This window comes from Sinocyclocheilus anshuiensis, unplaced genomic scaffold, assembly GCF_001515605.1.
Source record: "Sinocyclocheilus anshuiensis isolate Anshui unplaced genomic scaffold, SAMN03320099.WGS_v1.1 scaffold1701, whole genome shotgun sequence".
NCBI lineage: Eukaryota > Metazoa > Chordata > Actinopteri > Cypriniformes > Cyprinidae > Sinocyclocheilus > Sinocyclocheilus anshuiensis.
Window position 1 is genome coordinate 114,557 of NW_015538007.1, and position 22,067 is coordinate 136,623.

The 22,067-nt window shown below is 36.5% G+C and overlaps 2 protein-coding genes across 2 annotated transcripts; one reads left to right on the forward strand and one right to left on the reverse strand.

Moving 5' to 3' along the window:
* Positions 1–4,393: 4,393 nt before the first annotated feature.
* On the forward strand, positions 4,394–16,099 carry LOC107677431 (growth arrest-specific protein 2-like). Its single transcript, XM_016472330.1, has 5 exons — positions 4,394–4,431; positions 4,747–4,810; positions 6,184–6,376; positions 6,507–6,614; positions 15,173–16,099. Exons 1-5 carry the CDS (start codon positions 4,413–4,415, stop codon positions 15,380–15,382), a joined length of 594 nt encoding a protein of 197 aa, XP_016327816.1. The 5' UTR covers positions 4,394–4,412; the 3' UTR covers positions 15,383–16,099.
* Positions 16,100–16,135: 36 nt separating this feature from the next.
* Positions 16,136–21,241, reverse strand: LOC107677443 (small VCP/p97-interacting protein-like). Its single transcript, XM_016472349.1, has 5 exons — positions 21,172–21,241; positions 20,865–20,928; positions 20,139–20,189; positions 19,013–19,126; positions 16,136–17,847 (listed from the first exon to the last, which is right to left on the reverse strand). The coding sequence occupies exons 1-5, from the start codon at positions 21,192–21,194 to the stop codon at positions 17,833–17,835; spliced, it is 267 nt and encodes an 88-aa protein (XP_016327835.1). The 5' UTR covers positions 21,195–21,241; the 3' UTR covers positions 16,136–17,832.
* Positions 21,242–22,067: the final 826 nt, after the last annotated feature.

Here is a 22,067-nt window from a genome sequence, read left to right on the forward strand (position 1 = left end):
ACTTGTTTTTTTTTTTTTTCAAATATCAGGAATAATATGTAAATCAATAGACCTCTGAAAAATGTCTGTCCATGCAGGGGCTAATTCCTCTGCAAAGGTTTTCAAGATAAAAGCAGAAAAATGATCCGGCCCAGTTGACTTTTTATTATCAAGGGGCCCTATTTTAACGATCTAAGCGCATGACCCTTTGAGCAACTCCAAAAAGTCACGCGCACTGCGCATTTGCGCTTAGGGCGTGTCCTAATCCACTTTTGCTAGTTTAAGGACAGGAAAAATGGTCGGCACGCCTGGCACATGGTCTAAAACGGTTGTCCATATTCTCTTAATGAGTAATGGGTGTGTTTTGGGTGTAACGTGCCATAAACCAATCAGAGTCTCATCTCCCATTCCCTTTAAAAGCCAGTTGCGCTTGCGCCATGGCGGATTCGCTATTTACATGGTGGAATTTACAAGCGGAAAAACTGAGCGCTTCTCTAGTGAGGGAACAGATCTGCTCGTGCGCGTAATTCTGATACATGAAAAGACTATACATTATGACATGTAGGCATTTTTATATTTATGTACACAATAATAATCTTTTACATTTTAATCCTTTAATTTTTCATTTTTAAAAATGTTTGTGTCCTGCTGCAATGTGTGTAATAAGCAAAGTGTACGTGCGTTGTGCACCCGCCTATGGCGCATATTACTAACGCGCCCTTTAAATAACAAAAAAAATAAATAAATATTGCGCCAGACTTTAGACCAGGTTTTTGTTGGTCAATGTCGCAAATGCATTTGCTATTTAAACAACGTGGCACAGGACGTGAAAATGACAACTGCGTCGGGCTGAAACTAGCAAAAAACATTTGCGACGCGCCTGGCGACGCATTGCGCCGGGTGTATGATAGGGTCCAATATCTTTAAAAACTTTAACAACATTAAACTCATTTGAGGATTAGAAACAGAATCGTCAATCCCAATAGCCCCCAAAACATCGCTACAGTCATGAAAAGTAACATTAAACCTACAATAAAAATTATTAAGCTCATTTGCCAGTGTCCCCTCATTTACAACTTGCATATTTATCTTTTTAGGTGTTATATTATTTATGCACCTTACCTTAGACCACAACTTTTTTGGGGGATTTTTACTCGGATCACTATCCATTAAATGACTGTAATTCTTACGAGTTTCTCTGATTTTTTGATTAAGCATTTTCTGATCCAGCTTTAAACACAGAATTTGACGTATGCAGACCTGATTTCATTATGCCTGTCAATATCAGGATCATAAAGCACCTCACAGTCAGTACAGAGAAAACAGCCTTTCAATATCTTCACTTTTTCTCACCACCTTGGTTAGTTATTTCAGTTATTTCTTGTCATTTCAAGTTAAAACGTAAAAAAAATAATATGTAAAAAGTGTAAAAAAAATAATTGTAAGCATTTGATTCACAAAATGATGCTTTGACGTTGTCTGGCATTTTCAGATTGCTTAAAATGTTTGAGATCAGAAATGTGGAATTGCTATTATTGTGGAAATAGTCATATTTCAGAAAAGAATGAAGAACAAAAGGTAGACATTGTTCATAGACAATACAATACATTTGAAGGACATTTCTGGAAAGTCACATGACAATGCCTCTAATATGTTTGGATGATGATTAATTTGTTTCGCTGTACATACAACTCCATTATGCAGAAATATAATGAAACTTGAGAGGAGTATTGACTGAAATTGGAAAGGGTCAGTTACAAATGGAGAAGTGTGTCTCTGGCTGGAACAAAAAAAGTTTTTTTTTTTCTTCTTTCCTTGCATTTCTAAGAAGTGTGGTATTCTAGACACAAACTATGCTGGTGAAAGAAAGGCCTCTTCTTCTCCTGTGTAAATCTTTAAAACAGCTTTATGGTGTGTATGACGACGAGACATCTCTCTGTCATGTGTCAGATCCTGGCGTGCAAATGTCAAAGGCTCCAGGTAGATTGTTATGCAGCTTCTGCTTCTTTATGCTTTGCTTTCAACACATGTCCAAGACAGCTGGAGAGAATAACAAGTCTGCTGAAACTACAGAAAGAACGAGAGAGAAAGACAGGATTGGGTCGTCTAGGGAGTCCAGCAGGGCAGTGCAGAAAGAATCCTTTCTCTCCCACTGGAGTTACACACAATAGAAGCTGCATGTGAGTGTGTTTGTGGTGAAATGTGTTGTATGTAGATGTATTTGTCAGTAACTCAAGCCAGAAGTGCTGTCCTAACATGACTTTCATTTAAATTTTCAGAAAAATCTGCTTGGATAGATACCCATGAGATTTGAAATGCAAATCAGTGCACGAGGAGCTTTATCAAGTGTGTGTTGTTTTGTGCTTGTAAATCTGATCTATACACCAAAACAACTGATTAATCATCAGATTAGCACATGTGTAAAGGGTGTGTGATGTGGTGAAATATGTGCTGTTCAACCAAACTTCAATTTCAATTTATTCCTTTTTTTCTTTCTTTTCCCTCTTTCGAAATAGCTAAATGAACACATGGATGCATTATGTTCAGGTGGGATGTTCTGCGGTTTGATGTGGAGATTACAGATTTCATGCATGTGTCGCCATCACTCAACTCCACTGGATCATGGGAAATGTAGTTTGTGAGCTCCACAATGCCATATGAAAAGCATGTGTTGTTTGCTGTTTGCTGGCTGAAAGAACATTAGCTGTCAGTGAATTAGTATTTCATCATCTCTCTCATTCTGTGGTCTCTTGGTTTCATCATTCAACCACATTGATGTTTTCCAGTAGTTCTTTAGTTGGTACAGTATGTCAGCTATGGTATGTCTAATGGGTTTATATTTATGTTCTTCTAGTTTTACACAAACAGCCAAGAGAGGTTTGTCTATGTCTGCTGGAGCTGGGAAGAATAGCATCCAGGTAAATTTTATTCAATTCAATTCAAGTTTTTTGTATAGTGCTTTTCACAATGCATATTGTTGTAAAGCAGCTTCACAGAAATGCCTTGTTTCAATGTTGTGATCACAATGTTTTTTTTTTTTATTATCTATTCTATTATATAAATAATGTAAAATATAAAATAATAGTAGCCAACATAATACATAAGTATATAGTCTATGTACTTTACATAATATAGTTTCAGGTCTCTGGTACCCAGTCTCTTTCATCTAACACACTTAAATACTTAAATGAGTATTTCATGTCCATACATATTTATTTATTTTTGATTGAAGATAAAACAGCATAGGTACAGAATAGGATTAAGGGATCTAAAATATGGTCATGAATAAGGCATTAATATGTGGTAGTAATATGCATGCGTAATAATAGTGAGAATTGTTCTTTAAAATAAAGTGTTGTCATTTATTGAACGAGCACTGTGCTATGTCCGAACTGATTGCACTGTTATTTTATGTATAATAATTTTCTATTTTTAACTTTTTTAAATTCATTTTAAAAGTTTATTGTTGTGATTTATTTTTTATGATTATTTTACTTTCTTTTATGTAAAGCACTTTGAATTACCATTGTGTATGAAATGTGCTATATAAATAAACTTGCCTTATTTTATATTTTACATTATTTATATAATAGAATAGATAATAAAAAAAAAAAACATTGTGATCACAACATTGAAACAAGGCATTTCTGTGAAGCTGCTTTACAACAATATGCATTGTGAAAAGCACTATACAAAAAACTTGAATTGAATTGAATAAAATTTACCTGGATGCTATTCTTCCCAGCTCCAGCAGACATAGACAAACCTCTCTTGGCTGTTTGTGTAAAACTAGAAGAACATAAATATAAACCCATTAGACATACCATAGCTGACATACTGTACCAACTAAAGAACTACTGGAAAACATCAATGTGGTTGAATGATGAAACCAAGAGACCACAGAATGAGAGAGATGATGAAATACTAATTCACTGACAGCTAATGTTCTTTCAGCGTGTTTTCAGCAAACAACACATGCTTTTCATATGGCATTGTGGAGCTCACAAACTACATTTCCCATGATCCAGTGGAGTTGAGTGATGGCGACACAACAAAACATGCATGAAATCTGTAATCTCCACATCAAACCGCAGAACATCCCACCTGAACATAACGCATCCATGTGTTCATTTAGCTATTTCGAAAGAGGGAAAAGAAAGAAAAAAAGGAATAAATTGAAATTGAAGTTTGGTTGAACAGCACATATTTCACCACATCACACACCCTTTACACATGTGCTAATCTGATGATTAATCAGTTGTTTTGTGCTTGTAAATCTGATCTATACACCAAAACAACTGATTAATCATCAGATTAGCACATGTGTAAAGGGTGTGTGATGTGGTGAAATATGTGCTGTTCAACCAAACTTCAATTTCAATTTATTCCTTTTTTTCTTTCTTTTCCCTCTTTCGAAATAGCTAAATGAACACATGGATGCGTTATGTTCAGGTGGGATGTTCTGCGGTTTGATGTGGAGATTACAGATTTCATGCATGTTTTGTTGTGTCGCCATCACTCAACTCCACTGGATCATGGGAAATGTAGTTTGTGAGCTCCACAATGCCATATGAAAAGCATGTGTTGTTTGCTGAAAACACGCTGAAAGAACATTAGCTGTCAGTGAATTAGTATTTCATCATCTCTCTCATTCTGTGGTCTCTTGGTTTCATCATTCAACCACATTGATGTTTTCCAGTAGTTCTTTAGTTGGTACAGTATGTCAGCTATGGTATGTCTAATGGGTTTATATTTATGTTCTTCTAGTTTTACACAAACAGCCAAGAGAGGTTTGTCTATGTCTGCTGGAGCTGGGAAGAATAGCATCCAGGTAAATTTTATTCAATTCAATTCAAGTTTTTTTGTATAGTGCTTTTCACAATGCATATTGTTGTAAAGCAGCTTCACAGAAATGCCTTGTTTCAATGTTGTGATCACAATGTTTTTTTTTTTTATTATCTATTCTATTATATAAATAATGTAAAATATAAAATAATAGTAGCCAACATAATACATAAGTATATAGTCTATGTACTTTACATAATATAGTTTCAGGTCTCTGGTACCCAGTCTCTTTCATCTAACACACTTAAATACTTAAATGAGTATTTCATGTCCATACATATTTATTTATTTTTGATTGAAGATAAAACAGCATAGGTACAGAATAGGATTAAGGGATCTAAAATATGGTCATGAATAAGGCATTAATATGTGGTAGTAATATGCATGCGTAATAATAGTGAGAATTGTTCTTTAAAATAAAGTGTTGTCATTTATTGAACGAGCACTGTGCTATGTCCGAACTGATTGCACTGTTATTTTATGTATAATAATTTTCTATTTTTAACTTTTTTAAATTCATTTTAAAAGTTTATTGTTGTGATTTATTTTTTATGATTATTTTACTTTCTTTTATGTAAAGCACTTTGAATTACCATTGTGTATGAAATGTGCTATATAAATAAACTTGCCTTGCCTTACCATATACAGTATATAATATAATAGAAAATATATAATATAATAGAAAAATCTGTGTATATGTAATCCCTCTCCCCCGGGTCCTCACCTCCACACCTCGTTCTCGTTCCGAGTGGGTCTCGAACCTGGGTCTCCGGCATGGGAGGCGGGCGCACTAACAAGGAGGCTAAAGACTGCAGCCTGTAGCGTCAGTCGCTAGTGCGTCTCTTGAGATCAGGGGAGTGAGGTTTACCTGCACAGCACCTACCCGCTGGCCTCCGTTACACTCACCCCCCTCACCACTCGCTCCCATCCGGGTCACGGCACCAATGTAACCCCTCTCCCCTGGGTCCCCACCTCCACACCTCGTTCTCGTTCCGAGTGGGTCTCGAAGGGAGGCGGGCGCACTAACAAGGAGGCTAAAAACTGCAGTCTCTAGCATCAGTCGCTAGTGCATCTAGAGTGAGGTTTACCTGCACAGCACCTACCCGCTGGCCTCCGTTACATATTTTGTCTCTGCTAGTCCAAGTAGGCACGGTTATTGGTTATTGGCTAAAGTCATAGTCTCAAAATGGCGAAGTAATGGCAAATTAATTCGCAAAAGCGACAAATCTACATAGATTTTTGCCTGATAATTTCAAAATTTAGTGTAAATGTGGTTAACTTGCTTGTCTGTTTTTATAATGATAAATTAGAGTTTATTTTAAAACAGCATCTTGTTGTGAATGGTCACTGTTGTGCCAGGTATAAGGTCGAGCCACCTGGACTTATAAAACTGGAGAAAGAGATCGAACAGGAAGAGAAGACACCTGAACCTCCGCTCTCACCTGTACCTCCCACTTCCAATTCTCAATCTCCATCTGTTTCTCCATCCGTCTCTCCATTCAACAAGACCAACTCCAGCAAAAAAAGCACCGGCAAGCTACTTGATGAGGCTGTGCGTAACATTTCCTTTCTCACATATCACTATTGTTATCGGTAACACTGTAACTTTTAGACTGACAGATGTTTCTTTCCTTTACAATGAGAATTTAACGTTTTAATTGAACATGTAACATGTGTTCCAGGTGAAGCACATTTCTGAAGATCCACCCTGTAAGTGCCCAAATAAGTTCTGCATAGAACGACAATCACAGGGCCGTTACCGTGTTGGAGAGAAAATGCTTTTCATTAGAGTGAGTATAAAACAACAGTAGTCAGGGTAGATGCCATATTTACAACCCAGGCTCAATGGAAACACATAACTCTGCCTACATGTCTCAAAACAAGGTTCCTCTACATACATTTCATATCTTTTCTGACATAGTAAACTTGCTCAGTAGCTCACCCGGTCGAGCACTGCCTTTGCGATGCAGAGCAGCTCAGGTGTGAATCTGGTGAAATACGAGTAACAATGCTCCTCCATAGAGCTCATAAAAGGAAGCTAAAATGCAGTGATTGCTACAGCAAATGTATTTTTATCGCATTTGCTTTTTCTCGCACTATCGGTTAGGTTTAGTGTACAGTAGGTGGTAAACTAATTTCAAATGCAATAGAGCGTTGACCTGTTAGTGCCACTTACCGGACATCTACCATGATACGTACAACAACCAATGTAACAATACTGTGTTTAACTGTGTAACTGTTTTGGAGAAAACACAGTATTTAGCGCCAGTCATTGGACTTTTTTTTTTTTCACTTTTAAACTGTCATGAATTACAAGCAACACAATATCATTGTGTAACCATTTGCACCCACAGGCACATTTGGTTTTCATGACGTATCACCTTAAAAGTGCAGCTAAATGTACCTACAGCAACATATACTTTTTTCAGAACGTGGCCGATACCGATACTTTTGTTTTTGGTACTTGCCGATACAGAGTACCGATACCTGTATTTACATTGCTTTTGTAATTTTTTTAAATACTGGGTACAGAAACCAAAAGAATATGAATAATGTTAGTTGGCTTAGTTCATAGCAAATAGATATTTACTTTATTATTATTTTCACACTTAATTATGCCCATTAAAATGTATTGTACAAGGAGCAGGAGACATACATAAATCTTGTAACAACGATGAATATATTTTCTGAAATGTTTTTTATTGTCTGAAACGTGCTGCGACATATTCAACTCATAAAGTGACTCATGTAATGCAATTAACGTCAACAAGCAAAACATGCGCAATGTGTGCACACATTTGTATTGGTGCGGAATGAGAGAGACATGTACAGGCTGCTAGTTTCACTGTAGCTTTAAATAAAGTTGTGTATGCTTGACGTTTAATATAAATGTTGTTTATAGTGAACGCCCCTATAAATAGTTTTATATTTACGATTTACTTTTAATCCAAATGATGCGTGTGCTAAGTAAGCGAACAGCAATCATGATCATGCAACTGAAGTGCTCTCTCTCTCTTTCTCTCTCCTTACCGTCAAGTAACTTAAGTAATTGTTTTACTTGCTTTTGACATATCCAAACAAACAACAATCTTTCCAGTCATGTCTGTGAGAAAGGGATATTCACTCGACAAGCTCGCGCACTCAATCCACTCTGCATACTTTGCTTATAAACACATCAGATATACAGGTGTGAATATTGAATGTTTAACATTAAATTAATTACACACATGTACTTTTTAGACATCCTTAATCTCTAATAATTCCATTCTACTCTCTGTTTGTTCTGTTGTCATGTTTCATTGTCTGGAAATAGCACTTTTCACATGCTGTGTGGTATCGGCTTTTGGTATCGGGGCATTTTAACGAGTATGAGTACAGGAGCGCAGTATCGGGCCCGATACTGATACCAGTATCGGTATCGGTGCATTCTTAATTTCCAGTGAGCCTGGGTTGCACATTTATGTAGCATGTTAGATACAGTATATGCAACTATGTCACATTTGGCCAAAGAATGTATTTTATAACAGTAATTTCTAATGCAACATCCTAAATTAAATGGAACCTCATGTGACTCAACTGAAACGCTCTTCATAGGCAACAAATATGCACACCACAAAAATAGTGCCCTTCACAAGTGATTCCAGTTAACATGTTGCTAAATGCATGCTGCCTTAATTGTGCACACAGTGCTGCTAACTTTGTGTCAGGCAGCACCTATGATCCCTTAACATGATTTCTAGATAGGCAGGTGAACCTTTATTATCTACTGCTGTGTGATCACGTTCATTATTGTGTTAAACATGCACACAAACACAGCAGTGGGGCATCCCATAACAGCACAGACTGACACTAACTGACAAAGACTGATTAGTGAGATGGGCCTGGTCACCATGGAAACCGGTTACTTGGCAACACATGACTAAAAGATGCTTTAGATCTGAGTTATCCTCATCGTGTATCTGCGTTCAGTTGTGTTTTATTACCCTGAGCTGTGCAGTAATACACTGATAACAGCTCTCTTGAGGGATCACATCACTCCCATCATTCATAGCTCATTAGAAACACTGGTTAATGAGTGTTCTCACCCAATAAAAAAAAGAGATGAAGACTGGATTTGTGGCTGGGTCTTAGAAACACCTAGTTGGCTGGTAAATCTTTAATGAAATTATTTTCTTTTTTTTCTTTTCTTTCTTTTTATTTTTTATTAAAAGGGGAAAAATTCATGTTAATAATTCTGACATCTCTGCTTATAACACAGCTCACCACAATATGTTTTTTTTGTATAATGATGTGCTGGTGTCTAGTTAAGTTAGCTTATCTAGAGATGAAAAAAAATTCTACTGGAAGGGAAATGAATGGAAAAATCGGCCATCAATACGATGGCTATAAAGATAAAAATTCCCACACTACAGTCAATCGCTGTACATTAACTAGACCAACATGACCCTTTTTTTTCTATTAACAGTTTGTGTCAGTCTGAACTGATGCATTAAAGGAATAGTTCACCCAAAAATGTTAATTTAATGAAAATGTACTCACCCTCAGGCCATCTAAGATTAGGATGAGTTTGTTTCTTCATCAAAATATATTTGAAAAATGTAGCATTGCATCACTTGCTCAGCAATGGATGCTCTGCAGTGAATGGGTGCCGTCAGAGTCCAAACAGCTGATAAAATAATATCACAATAATCCATACGACTCCAATTAATGTCTTGTGATGTAAAAAGCTGTTTTTCACTTCAAAATCAACCCCCATATTTGTTTAGAGCTGTTTTTGCTTGTAAACTGTGTTTGATCTGTGCAGATTTCTCTCCTGATTCAGACAAGACTATTTTTTTTTTCACTGAGGGAAGCAATGTTATAGATAGACGACTCATATTTTAGCAGAAAGCAACAGTTTGGAACATCTTAATGGTGGATGTTTTTTTTTTTACAAACACAGCTCTTCGCTTCACAAGACATTAACTGATGAACTGGAGTGGTGTGGATTACTTGTGGATTATTGTGAGGTTTTTATCAGCTGTTTGGACTCTCATCCTGACGTCACCCATTCATTGCAGAGCATCCATTGCCGAGCAAGTGATGCAATGCTACATTTCTCCAAATCTGATGAAGAAACAAACTCATCTACATCTTGGATGGCCTGAGTAAATGTTTAAAATGTTTCAGTTGTTATTGCTGATTTGAAATGACATTGAAATTACATTTGAAATGACAGAATTACTTGTGGATTATTGTGGGGTTTTTATCAGCTGTTTGGACTCTCATCCTGACGTCACCCATTCATTGCAGAGCATCCATTGCCGAGCAAGTGATGCAATGCTACATTTCTCCAAATCTGATGAAGAAACAAACTCATCTACATCTTGGATGGCCTGAGTAAATGTTTAAAATGTTTCAGTTGTTATTGCTGATTTGAAATGACATTGAAATTACATTTGAAATGACAGAATTGCCCTGTCCACTGTTTGACATTCATAGTAGACAAATGAAATATGCTCTCGCTTTCGCTCTCTCTTCTTCGATCAACTTTAGCTGTCTAGACCTCATAATTACACAATTAATATTATTCCTCTTTTTCAAGTTTAGATGTCAGAGCTCGGCTTTCATTTAAAACACTGACTGCAGCGATTCATCATGTTAAACCACTGCAGCTGATATTAATTCAGTCGCCTGAGGAGAATCACATTAGTCAGTGCTGGTTTTAATTGCTCTCTGGCTGAGAAATGAAGCAGGCTGCGTCACTGCTGCCCCCTATAGAGGGAAACTAACACATTGTTTCAGCACCCATACCAAAGACTTCAAAAATTAAAAATTAAAATTAAACTAACTTGTGTTTTTAAATCAAATTAGGCAGACATCAACATGTGCAAGTTACATGACACCCTTTTTCTCAAAAACAATGAACAAAACTACACAAAGTAAAGATATCAGACCACATTAAATACAGGGTGTGCCAACCGCAATGTGTTTTGTGAATTATTGGCTGCTGAGAGCATGAAAAATTCAAGAGACATTGATATTCAACTGACCAAACACTCAAACTCTGTCACACTTCTGCTGTTTATGCAGTTCTGGGTTATATATAAAAAACATTTAAAATACATTTTTGTTCACTTTTGAAAGATAATTTTGCATAGTTTGGTTGCCTCTGTAAAATCTGGACCAGTTAAGAATCACAGCCGTAGTGTATCAACGATACCATATTTTAAACCATGGTACAATGCGTTTACTGGAGATAAATGTAATTGGTTACCAAATGTTTATTTAAAGAAACAGAGATCCTGTTTTTCCGCTCTATCCATCTTATGACTTAAATTACTAAAATCCTTTTCTTAGCGTATTTTTTGAAAGAACGAATCCTTAAAACGTGTTGCCCAGCAACCAAGGCCATGCAAGTCAAGCAAATCTTCTGTTGTCTCATGTTCGTTTTCCAGTGAAATGAGCGAATGCATTTTTTCTCAAGGACACATTCCTTTTGTGTTTGTCTTTGAAAGACCTTCCTGCTGAAATACCCCTCAGATTCCCCAGATGGTTTAGTAGAGAGTTATCAGAAAGCCGTGTTTTCATTTCGTTCTCATTTAAATACACTGTGTGTTTCAGTGTGTCGTTTGGCCCGTTGAACTTTGGTGCTCCTGAAAGAAACTGATTGTGTGTGTTCCATATTAAGAGAGCTAACCTTCAACATCCCAGACCTGAGCTGCTTTATATAACATGTGTGTGTCTACGGTGTGTTTATATAGGGGTCCTGTGGTGACTTGTAGTCTGATTGCTAGTATATTTGTGGCTCCGGTGCCTGAGGGCCACACAGACGCCCATCTCGAGAGGCTGACCTGTGAATGTCCCTCCGTCAGCCTGCTAAGAGCCTTATGAATCTTTAATATCATTCCCCCGCAGGGTTAATATGAGCTGCAGCTCACAGTAGGAGATTTCTCTGTTGTTGTTGTTTATTGTTCATTAATTTGTCCTGTCCTCGCGGATCTGTTTGTGAGCGCGTGTCTGTAGGCTACGGCTTGTTCACCCACAGGAGAGGGTTACTGTGCGTTATCAGAGTGCCATTTTGTCATTTCTCACCCTTTATGAAAGATTTTTTAGCAGCCTGTTCAAGGCCGCAGGGACGGAGGCTGTAATAGAGGGATGAATCACAGCTGAATTACTCCAGTGCCACTTTTTATTGGGACTGTGATGGGTTTTTGTGTATGGTGTATTCTTTAGAGCTCTATGTGTGTGCGCTTTGAGAGAACTGAGCTTCGATTGATTGTTATTGGTTGTAGAAGAAATTAAAATTCATTAATTTGTGCATTAAAATTGTGTTGTAAATGTAAATCCAAACCAAAGATTCAACATTAAACTCACAAAGAAATTTCAGCCTTCACTTAAATATACTATATACTTAAATTACACTCATTTTCAATAGAATTACATGAGTATAATACGAATAATAATAACATTAGCTCTGTTTCATCACTCTGTTTTTATGCGCATTTTCAAGAATCTCATCAGAAATGAGTGATGGAAGCACCAAATTTCTGAAAAAAAAATCCGATTTTTTTTTTTTACACTCGCTTGAGGTGGTTTTTGACTTGTGTGAAAAAGGGTTAATGCTGATATTGCATTATAATTACATTAATTGCATTATAATGCTTAGTGATATTTAGTGCCAGTTTATCAGGAAGTGATGATTTTCTCTTTGACTCGTTGGATGGAAACGGTGCTTATTTGCAAAAGTTTTGTGCGATATTCCAATTTTTGCGCATCAATTAAATTCGCAAATTTGGATGGAAACCCGGCTATTGTTTTTCTCCTCATTACAGAAATAAGAATGAGATTTAACATTGCTGCTGTATTGAATATCGATTAATAGCCAGTGATGTAAATATGCATAAGCATACATATTTACTTTGTGCAGAATATAATTTATACAGTATATATATATATATTTTTTTTACAAGATTTTTTCTCCCCATTCACATTAAAAGCAAAATAGGTCTCATTATCCTCAATTTCCCTCAGAAGCACACACACACAACTTAATGGTTACTAAAGATATCTCAATTTGACTATGGGTTAGTAAAGATATTTGATACTAAGTGTTATACTACACTCTTAGGATTTCGTGGAGATGCCATAACCACCATAACCATTTGGTTTCCCCAAAGAACCTTTCACTAAGCAGCTGTTAAAAGAGCCAGTGTCCTAACATCTGTATTCTACATTAAGCAAGGGGCTCCATCCTGGTGGGCAGCTATGGCATGCAATAGTTAATAAACAACAATGACATACATCCACACCAACAGATGTCAGTAAGACAACTGTCAGAGAAGGCAAATGAGAGCCAACTTGCACAGCGTTGTCTTTAAGCAAAAACACCAAAGAAGTTTCCCATAATGTATGCATACTTCGTTATCAAAATTTATGTTTAAAGTAGTTTGTACCTTCCTGCAAGTTTCTCATTATATCAAACCAGTATTTTGTCATTTTTTTTTACAGGCAGACTGGGGCAAGTGAATTCCCAGAAGTTGAGTCAGAGAAAGATCAGCCAATCAGATTTGCTAAAAAGTGATTAATGAGTGATTCAGGTTATAATTCCTTCAAACAATTCATTCAAGTCTTTATGAATGGATTATTGAATCATTGACTTGACATTGACATCATTGGAACAAAACACCATAGTGTTGCTTTGAGATGTGCAAATGTTCAGACAATATGTTAAGTGTAACACACTCAATATTAAATTGTTTTGAACTGTTGTATCACATTTATATCACATTGGCAGCCACACTCATGTACCAATATTTAGGAAAATGTCACTCTTGCTTGTGTGATATTATATCATATCTTATACATATAAAAAACAAAAACCCATACGGGGATATTTTTTGCAATTCAATTATAGACTATGATACGATAAATTACAATATTGTATCGTACATGATAAATATCGCACACTCCTAACTGGACCTTCTGGTTTGCCATTTTGTGTCCATAATGCATCAGATGGTCAGTGAACAGACTATGGTGGTCCATGAGTACACCATCTGAGATGTAAAACATAAACATAAAATTGCTTAGAGCAACTTAAAAAAAAAGAAGAAGCCTTATTTCATGTATAAATGCGAATAATTCTTTCCTTGTAGAAACCATCTTGATCGGATAATCTGAGGTAATAATAGATGTTGTGACAAGGTAGTGGACTCCTGAATTTAGACCTCTGGGGAATGTAGACACCTGAAAGAATTATTTACAGGAAATACAGCCTCTCATCTCAGCGACTTCCACAGCTCTCTGCCTAGAGGGAGTTCCACAGTGGGAACCGCAGGTGACAGATAGCCAATAAAAGAGTGTGATTATGGCGCTGGAGCTGTTAAAGGAGTTTGATAGCAGAGACTTTTTTTTTTTTCTCCAAATGAGCTTTCATGAATTTCAGGATTAGGCCTGAAACACTCTTTGTAGACAGAAATGCTTGGCCAATGCATTGCAAGCACGCAGTCTTACTTAACATGTTCTGACATACTGAAAATTGAGCCTTAGTAAAAAAAAAAAAAAAACTATAAGTTCATGTACTTGTATATGTAATCGTTTCCTCTTGGCTCATTCTGTGGGGGTTTGAACTGGCGGTAGCCAGGGAGTCTGGCTTGCTAACGAGGATGCTAAAGACCACACCCAATAGCATGCCTCTTGTAGCCAGGAGAGTGAGATTTACCTGCACAACTGTTTTGTGCTGGCCTCCCCTATCTGGGTCACACTGTACAGCACCACTGTAACTCGTTCCACATGGTCCACTTCGAGCAGAGCTCAAATTGGATGGGAGTTGGGCACGCTAATGAGGATGCTAATGGGACTGAAGTTTACCAAGGGATTGACGTTTACCTGCACAGCTATCTCAAACCAGATGGCCTCTATTACACTCATATCCATCTGGGTCATGGCACCACTTTATTTAATCAGTTCTACACATTCCGGTTTAAGCCCAGTTACTGGCTTCGAAGTTGGATGTACTTGGAAGTGTTGCTAACGTACTTCTACAGGCCACAGGCCTCCATTATGTCAGACTTTGTCAACCTATTTGTGACATACAGTTATGTATGCATTAACCCAGATGCAAAGCGGGTAGTCGCATTCAATTACGTTAACATTGCATTCTTGCGGCGCTAACAAACGTCACTTTTCAAGGGGGTCAAAGTGTTCAAATGCCACGCATCTCACCTCCCGAGGATTGCAATCCGGCCAGAGATGCTCAAAATCAAGCTTGGGAAGCTAAAAGTGTCTACTTTCACATACTTGCATATGTTTATCTTTCTTCTACTGTAAATGTCTATCAGTAAAGTCTTTGTCTCTGTCTCTCTAGATGCTGCATAATAAACATGTGATGGTGCGAGTTGGCGGAGGCTGGGAGACGTTCGAGAGCTACCTGCTGAAGCATGACCCCTGTCGCATGCTCCAGATCTCTCGTGTAGAAGGCAAGATCTCGCCCATCTCCGGCAAATCTCCCAACATCAAAGACCTCGCGCCCGACAGCTACCTGGTAGTGGCGGCCCACTACAAAAGCAAGAAGTAAAGAAGAAATGTACTAAAGAAACAATGACTTTTAACGTAACTTTGAAGCACAGCTCACTGGCTAGCCGTTGTAGATGCCACAAGGACACATGGACTTCTACTGGCTTCTAGAACTAAAATTTCAAAGAGAAAAACAAATCATAATACATAAATAACATTTTAGATCAATTAGTTTGTGCATAACAAAGATACTGAACTGGAATCCAGAAACAAGGCTGTTTTATTGTATACCAAATTCTTACATTTCTTTTCTTTTTAGCCTCTTATTGTTTAATTGATTAAATATAAATTGCATAATAACCTTTTATATTCAATAGTGTCTATATGGAATGAAATCGCTGGATGAATTGAAGTATTTACTTCTACCCTGGTGGCTATTCTTTTTAGTGCTTCTAATACTAACAATATTAATGACTTTTTTTGGGAGTATTATTATGCTCTTTTGATGTCATGATATATATATTTTCTGACATTTATTGTATTACACTGTGCTCACCTTGCTCTGTTGGAGAATGTAATCTGTTCATGCCCAGTGTTGGGGGTAATGCATTACAAGTAAAGCAAGTTAGTATCAATTACTTTTTCACATAACTAGTAAAGTAATGCATTACTTTTAAAGTTACTTTTTCAGATAAGTAACGCAAGTTACTTTGTTTTCCTAATTATTCTCTGACATCTCTCCTGTCTCGTGTTGAGAGAAATTGTGAGGTGCAGAGGCAGAGGCACTTCCTTTAATTTGACTTTTGGTGTGAAAGGGCCATTAGAGTTGGCAAAAAATATAACTTTTGGGTTGAGAAGCAAGCCCAGCCCAAAATGTAGTGCATTCATTTCCATTAAAAGTAACTAAGTAATGCAATATTGTAATGCATTCGTTTTAAAAGTAACTTTCCCCAACACTGTTCATGCCAAACATCAGAACAGGATGACATGTGATGGAAGCGACTATGACAGTAGAGCAGTGGTTGGAATATGAGAAACTGCTGATCTCCTGGGATCATCCAGTGAGCCACAGTTCTGTATAAGGTCAAGGGAGAATGGCTTGACCTTGGATCACAACAGTGTAAAGCAGAACATGTCTGGATGAACATCACATCAATTTCTGGAAGTCAGCAAAGAAAAGAAAACTCATAACATCACTTCAGTGTGATCTCCAGAATTTGTAAGGATTTTTTCCCCAGCACTTTGCTGAATCGAGGTGTGACTAATAAAGTGAGCACTGTGTGTGTTATTTGCAGTATAATAATAGTGCACTGAAGAGGCCAGAGTTCATCAGTTACAAGGCAAAGGAGATTTTTCAGTGAACAAATGATTGGTTGTTCAATCAAACACAATCTTTATTTAAGCAATGACTCCGCAGATGTGCTTCTAAAACAGTTCCTGATCCGAAAGTGTGCCGCTGCCCTCTACTGGTAAACATGAACATTGCAATACTTTGTCTGATTTGTTATATTATTGTTATACAGTGTCTGATGTTGATAACCCATTCTGAATGAAACCTGGGAAGATATTTCAGTTGATTATTTGCTGCAAAAATCTGTTTCCCTGCCACAAGCAGTGAGTGTGTTGCTGTAGGAAGAGGTAACAACTCATGAGCATAACAATAATAAAAGAAATGCGTTAAAGGCAATATGATGAGTTTCTATAGATACAATATATTCCACACTAAGCACTATAGCTCAGGCTGCTACAGTCACTGCTGCATGGCCCAGAAACATGGATGTTACGTTTGAATGCAGTAAGTTAAGATTTTCTTAGCTGACGACAACCAAAGCCCTTCGGAAAAGGGTGAGAAATCAATGCGTCTCATGAGATAAAGTGATGCACATTCAATTTGGTTCATAAGAACAGCAAGTCATACAATCAACAGGCAGTGAAAGTGCTAACTGACATAATATCCATTATTATTATACTTCAAGTCCTGACCAATCGCAAAATGCACAGGTAACTGATGCATAAATATAAATGCCTAAATATGTATTAAATTATACAAAATCCAATATAAAATATGCTTTTCAGTTGTATAAATGTGTATTAAAATGACATTCAGATCTCAGATTAGAGGATTCCATTAATGTTAAAAATAGAAAGCACATCGGTACAAAAGCTGCGTGTCTGAAATGATGCATGAACACAAACTGAGCATGTGTGTGTGTGTGTGGGGGACATGAATTGCTAAAGTCCCAAAAACCCACTAGCAAGCCCATCTTGGCATTTAAAGGGGTGTGGCCTAAATGCACTCTGGCCAATCAGAAGGCCTGGAGGATGAGGAGTTTTGTGCAGGAGCTCGGCAAAAATTCTAGTCTCTATGCAAACTCCCCTGGCTAGTGTACACTTCAAAATAAGAACCGAAAGAATGAAGAGTTTTAAGAATCTCTCAAGTCAGTGGGAAATACTGCAGATGAAGGTTGACCCCCGATGTAAACACACCAGCGATCTTCCCTTTAGCCTGTGTTAGCCAACCTGCCACTGTAGAGAAAGAGAGAGAGAGAGAAAAATTGGGACCTATCATGTGCAATACAAAACTAATCATAACGGTCTTCACGAGTTTAGGGAATTAACATCAAATATCAATGAAAGACGATACCTAACCTTTAGGAAATGTAGTCCAGCTCAGAGGGTCAAGCCAAATATTATATGAAATAAATACTATTTATTTTCTATGAGGTTTGCAGTTTTGCAAGTTTGTCATCTGTACCTACATTCAACTCTAATGGTCCTATAAAATGCCTGTTCTGTTGTTGTTGTTTATTTGCTATATGTTTAGATAAAACCTATCAATTACTTTATGTAATAAATAAATATATTTTTTTTTAATGTTTTGTTTAAAAAGTCTGCATTTGTTTGATCAATATAATTAAAATGTAAATGTTAATTTGATTAAATACTATTAACATTTAAAATAACTGTTATTATAATAACTGAATAACTAACTTATTATCCATATCTTATATGTTGAAATCAGGTGTGCTGCATATTTTTATTTTTTTATTTTTTGGAAACTATAATACTTGTTTTCAGGATTCTTTGATTAATAAAGCACATTTATTTAAAATCGTTTGTAACATAAGTAAACATCTTTACAGTCACTTTTAATAAATTTCATGCATGCTTGCTGAATGAAAACAAAATTCTGATTTTAAATATTAAAAATATGCATATTACTGACCCTGAATATTTGAATGGTAGTTGATTTTTTTGTCCCCTCTCTTTTTGTTTGTTTTTTTGAAGTGATACTGATTCATGCATTAAAATGGAATTATAACTGTATTTTGTATTTAAAAAATATATATAAACATATGCATATTACTGACCCTGAATATTTGAATGGTAGTTGATTTTTTTGTCCCCTCTCTTTTTGTTTGTTTTTTGAAGTGATACTGATTCATGCATTAAAATGGAATTATAACTGTATTTTGTATTTAAAAAATATATATAAATTCACAGGTCATGACCTCTGATGTGGGACATCTGATACTGACTTTTGATTAAAAAAAATACCTATTATCATGCTAGATGAAAGTTACTCTAAATATCTTTATTACATAATACATATTAAATAATAGTAATAATAATGGGACAAGAATTTGTCCTCTATTTGTGTAAATAATAACAATGAAAATAATGTATGTACCTTTAGCCCACCGCCTCCAGAAGGTACAGAGTTCATGGTCTGTTTCTCTGTCTCTTCTTGTTTCTTCTTTTTCCTCTCCAAGGCTTCGGGGTCTTTGATACCTCTGTAGGTGGTCTACACACAGATCAGACGAAATACAGCTACCACACCATATATTTCAGAGATAAATCCAAACATGAACCAGTCCAGTAGTTGCAGAGCGTGATATTATTCAGTGCTCATGTGCCGAATCATAGTGCACCATAAACAAGCTGGAAATGTGAGTACAGAGTGTGCAAAAACGAAAACACTGAAATACAACAACTAGCCGATCAAAAGAAATAATCATATTGTATCAGACTGTATGGCTACAAGCACTGTGACATTACAGCAGCAGTGAGAACCGGGCTCATTCTGACATGACCTCACAGATGTCTGTCATGGTGTTTCAGCCGTAGTGTTTGAGGAGACAGCAGAACGAGGACGTGTACTTACCTCTGCGCTTTGCCTTAAACCTCAAAGAGACAGTAAAACAGCCCAGCAATCACATGTGGGCAAATTAAAAGCACTATTGCATACAACACTCGTTTTTTTTAAAAAAAGGATCATGTTCTCCTAACAGTTATTTGTTGCCTTGAAAAAAACTGAAGAATGACTAAAAGCACAAAAATGTAGAGCAGGAAGCTGTGATGCTCATACAGTTATCATAAAGTGATACCTATAGATTACAGTATTGAATATATGTTCTGTGGTGCTGCTAAGACTGAGTCCAGTTACATAATCGATGCTATGAATTTGATCATTTGTGGATCATCAGTGGCCACCAACTCAGGTCATCATAATCGCTCAAATCCTGAGTTTGTCCTGATCCAGAAATAATAATGGCTCAAAATCCCCACCAATATTTTATAAACGGGGTATTTCAAGTTCATTTTCAAGGTCATGCTCAGCTTAAAATAAAGTGTTTATCTAACAACAGCTCTTTTCTAAGGTGCTTGCAAAACGTATTTGTGCTTGTCTATTTCACAATATAGAAACTAAACTAAACTAAACAGCCATTAAAGGGGTCATATGATGCGATTTCAAGTTTTCCTTTCTCTTTGACCATTTCTGTGTGTAATGCTGTCAGACATCAGTGTCACATCACCTCTTTCTGTCTCTTCTCTGCAGCCTCTGCTAGCTGTCTTCTCCTCGTCTCCTGTGGAAAAGATGAGAAATGTTTTGCTCAATATATATATATATATATATATAAAAATGGGTGTAAAAACACCCATACATAAGCAAAAGAAACAACTGAATGAATACACTAAAAAGTATATATTAAAAATATAATAAAATAATGATTTAAAAATATATATTACTTAAAAAAGTAATAATTAACTGAATAAAATAAAATGGAAAACAATGACCAGCCAGGGAAGTGGACTAATACTCATGTCACCAGAATATTTATTTCTTGTCATTATTACCAGTTAACCAATGAGAATAAAAAATAAAAAAAAGAAGATATATTTCATGTTGAAAGGGTTAGTAGCCTAATAGCAAATAATAGGCTATATTTTAAATAACGATTTGGCAACAATCAGTGGGTTTAAATCAATGAGAGTATAAATCACACCAACTACATTTCAGAATTTTTCCACAATAAACAAATACATGTATTAATAACGTTTTATCATTAAGGTTTCATTTATAATGTCACGGGAAGCCATTCCGACCTCATTATTTGACGTACGGTTGTGTTCGGCTGTAAAATGAACAGACTGTAACATGATTGGAAATGCCCTGTCAGGAAAGTCTAACATTTGAAATATGAACACAGTTAAAGATGTAAAGCAGATTAATGCATAGATAAATGTATTACAGTACTCACAGGGTCTGGTGTGACTACTACATCATCCTTAGCTCCACTCAGACAGGGTAGACACATCCCCATACTGATGTTTAACGAAGCACAGGCACAAATAAAACTCCTTTCAGCCAAATGAGAGTAAAACTGAGCACCTATGATGAGCCAGGCCGCTGAGATGATGTCTCTAACAGTCTAACAGCGTCTATATGCTGCTATAAACCCTCTATGAAAGCTGCTTGAACCGAACTAGCAATGTAAACAAAGCCAGCTACCGCTACCGCCAAATAACCTTTACCACACTAACAGACTAATGTAACCTTCCGCGAACCTCTTTCTCACGCCTCCCGACATCTGTTTTTGGTTTTGCTGTATAAATATAATGTACTACCTCAGCTGACAGTGTATCTGTCAGAATGACAGCACTACAGCTCCGTTCTGTTAGTCGAGGGAAGTGAAGCTCAACAGCGCCATGCTGCCGTATGGAAGGCAAATTACTGTACTACTGTAGCGATGGGTCACATGGTAACTGTTAGCTCAGTAGTAGGCTACCATTGTACTTTACAACTGTACCATGGTCCTGAATGATCACCGTGATAGTTCAAAGAACACAATGGGAATACCACAGCAACATGTTCGAAAATATGTTTGTCAGTAGTAACTGCTGGATATTTGTGGATATAGTTTGTGAAAAGACTTGTAATAATCTGAGATAACATGTAGGCGTATAGCATGGAAACTAACACAATTGTATTATAGTTATTGCATAGTAATCGTCGTGTAAATAAATAAAAATAAATAAATAAACATAACATGATTACCCAGTTATATAGCCTATGAAGTTACAAAGAACATGGTACATTTTCAAAGCTAAAAAAAAAAAAAACACTTTTGCATTTATTTTATGTATGTATTTATTTTATTATGGCATATTTAACCAATCAAATGCAGTTTCTTACTGTATGTTGACACAACATCAGACCCCATGGACGAAAAGTAGATGATATACAGTGCCTTGCGAAAGTATTCATAGTACCCCTTCATTCTGTTGTTAAACTGCTTTAAATTACTTTTTTTCTACACTCCATACACCATGGCAAAGCAAAAAACAGGGTTTTATAACATCTTTGCAAATGTATTAAAAATACAAATCTTAAAAGATTCCATTGCATAAGTATTCATACCCTTATCTGTAGTCAATGTGATATGTGCAAAATTTGAGGTGAA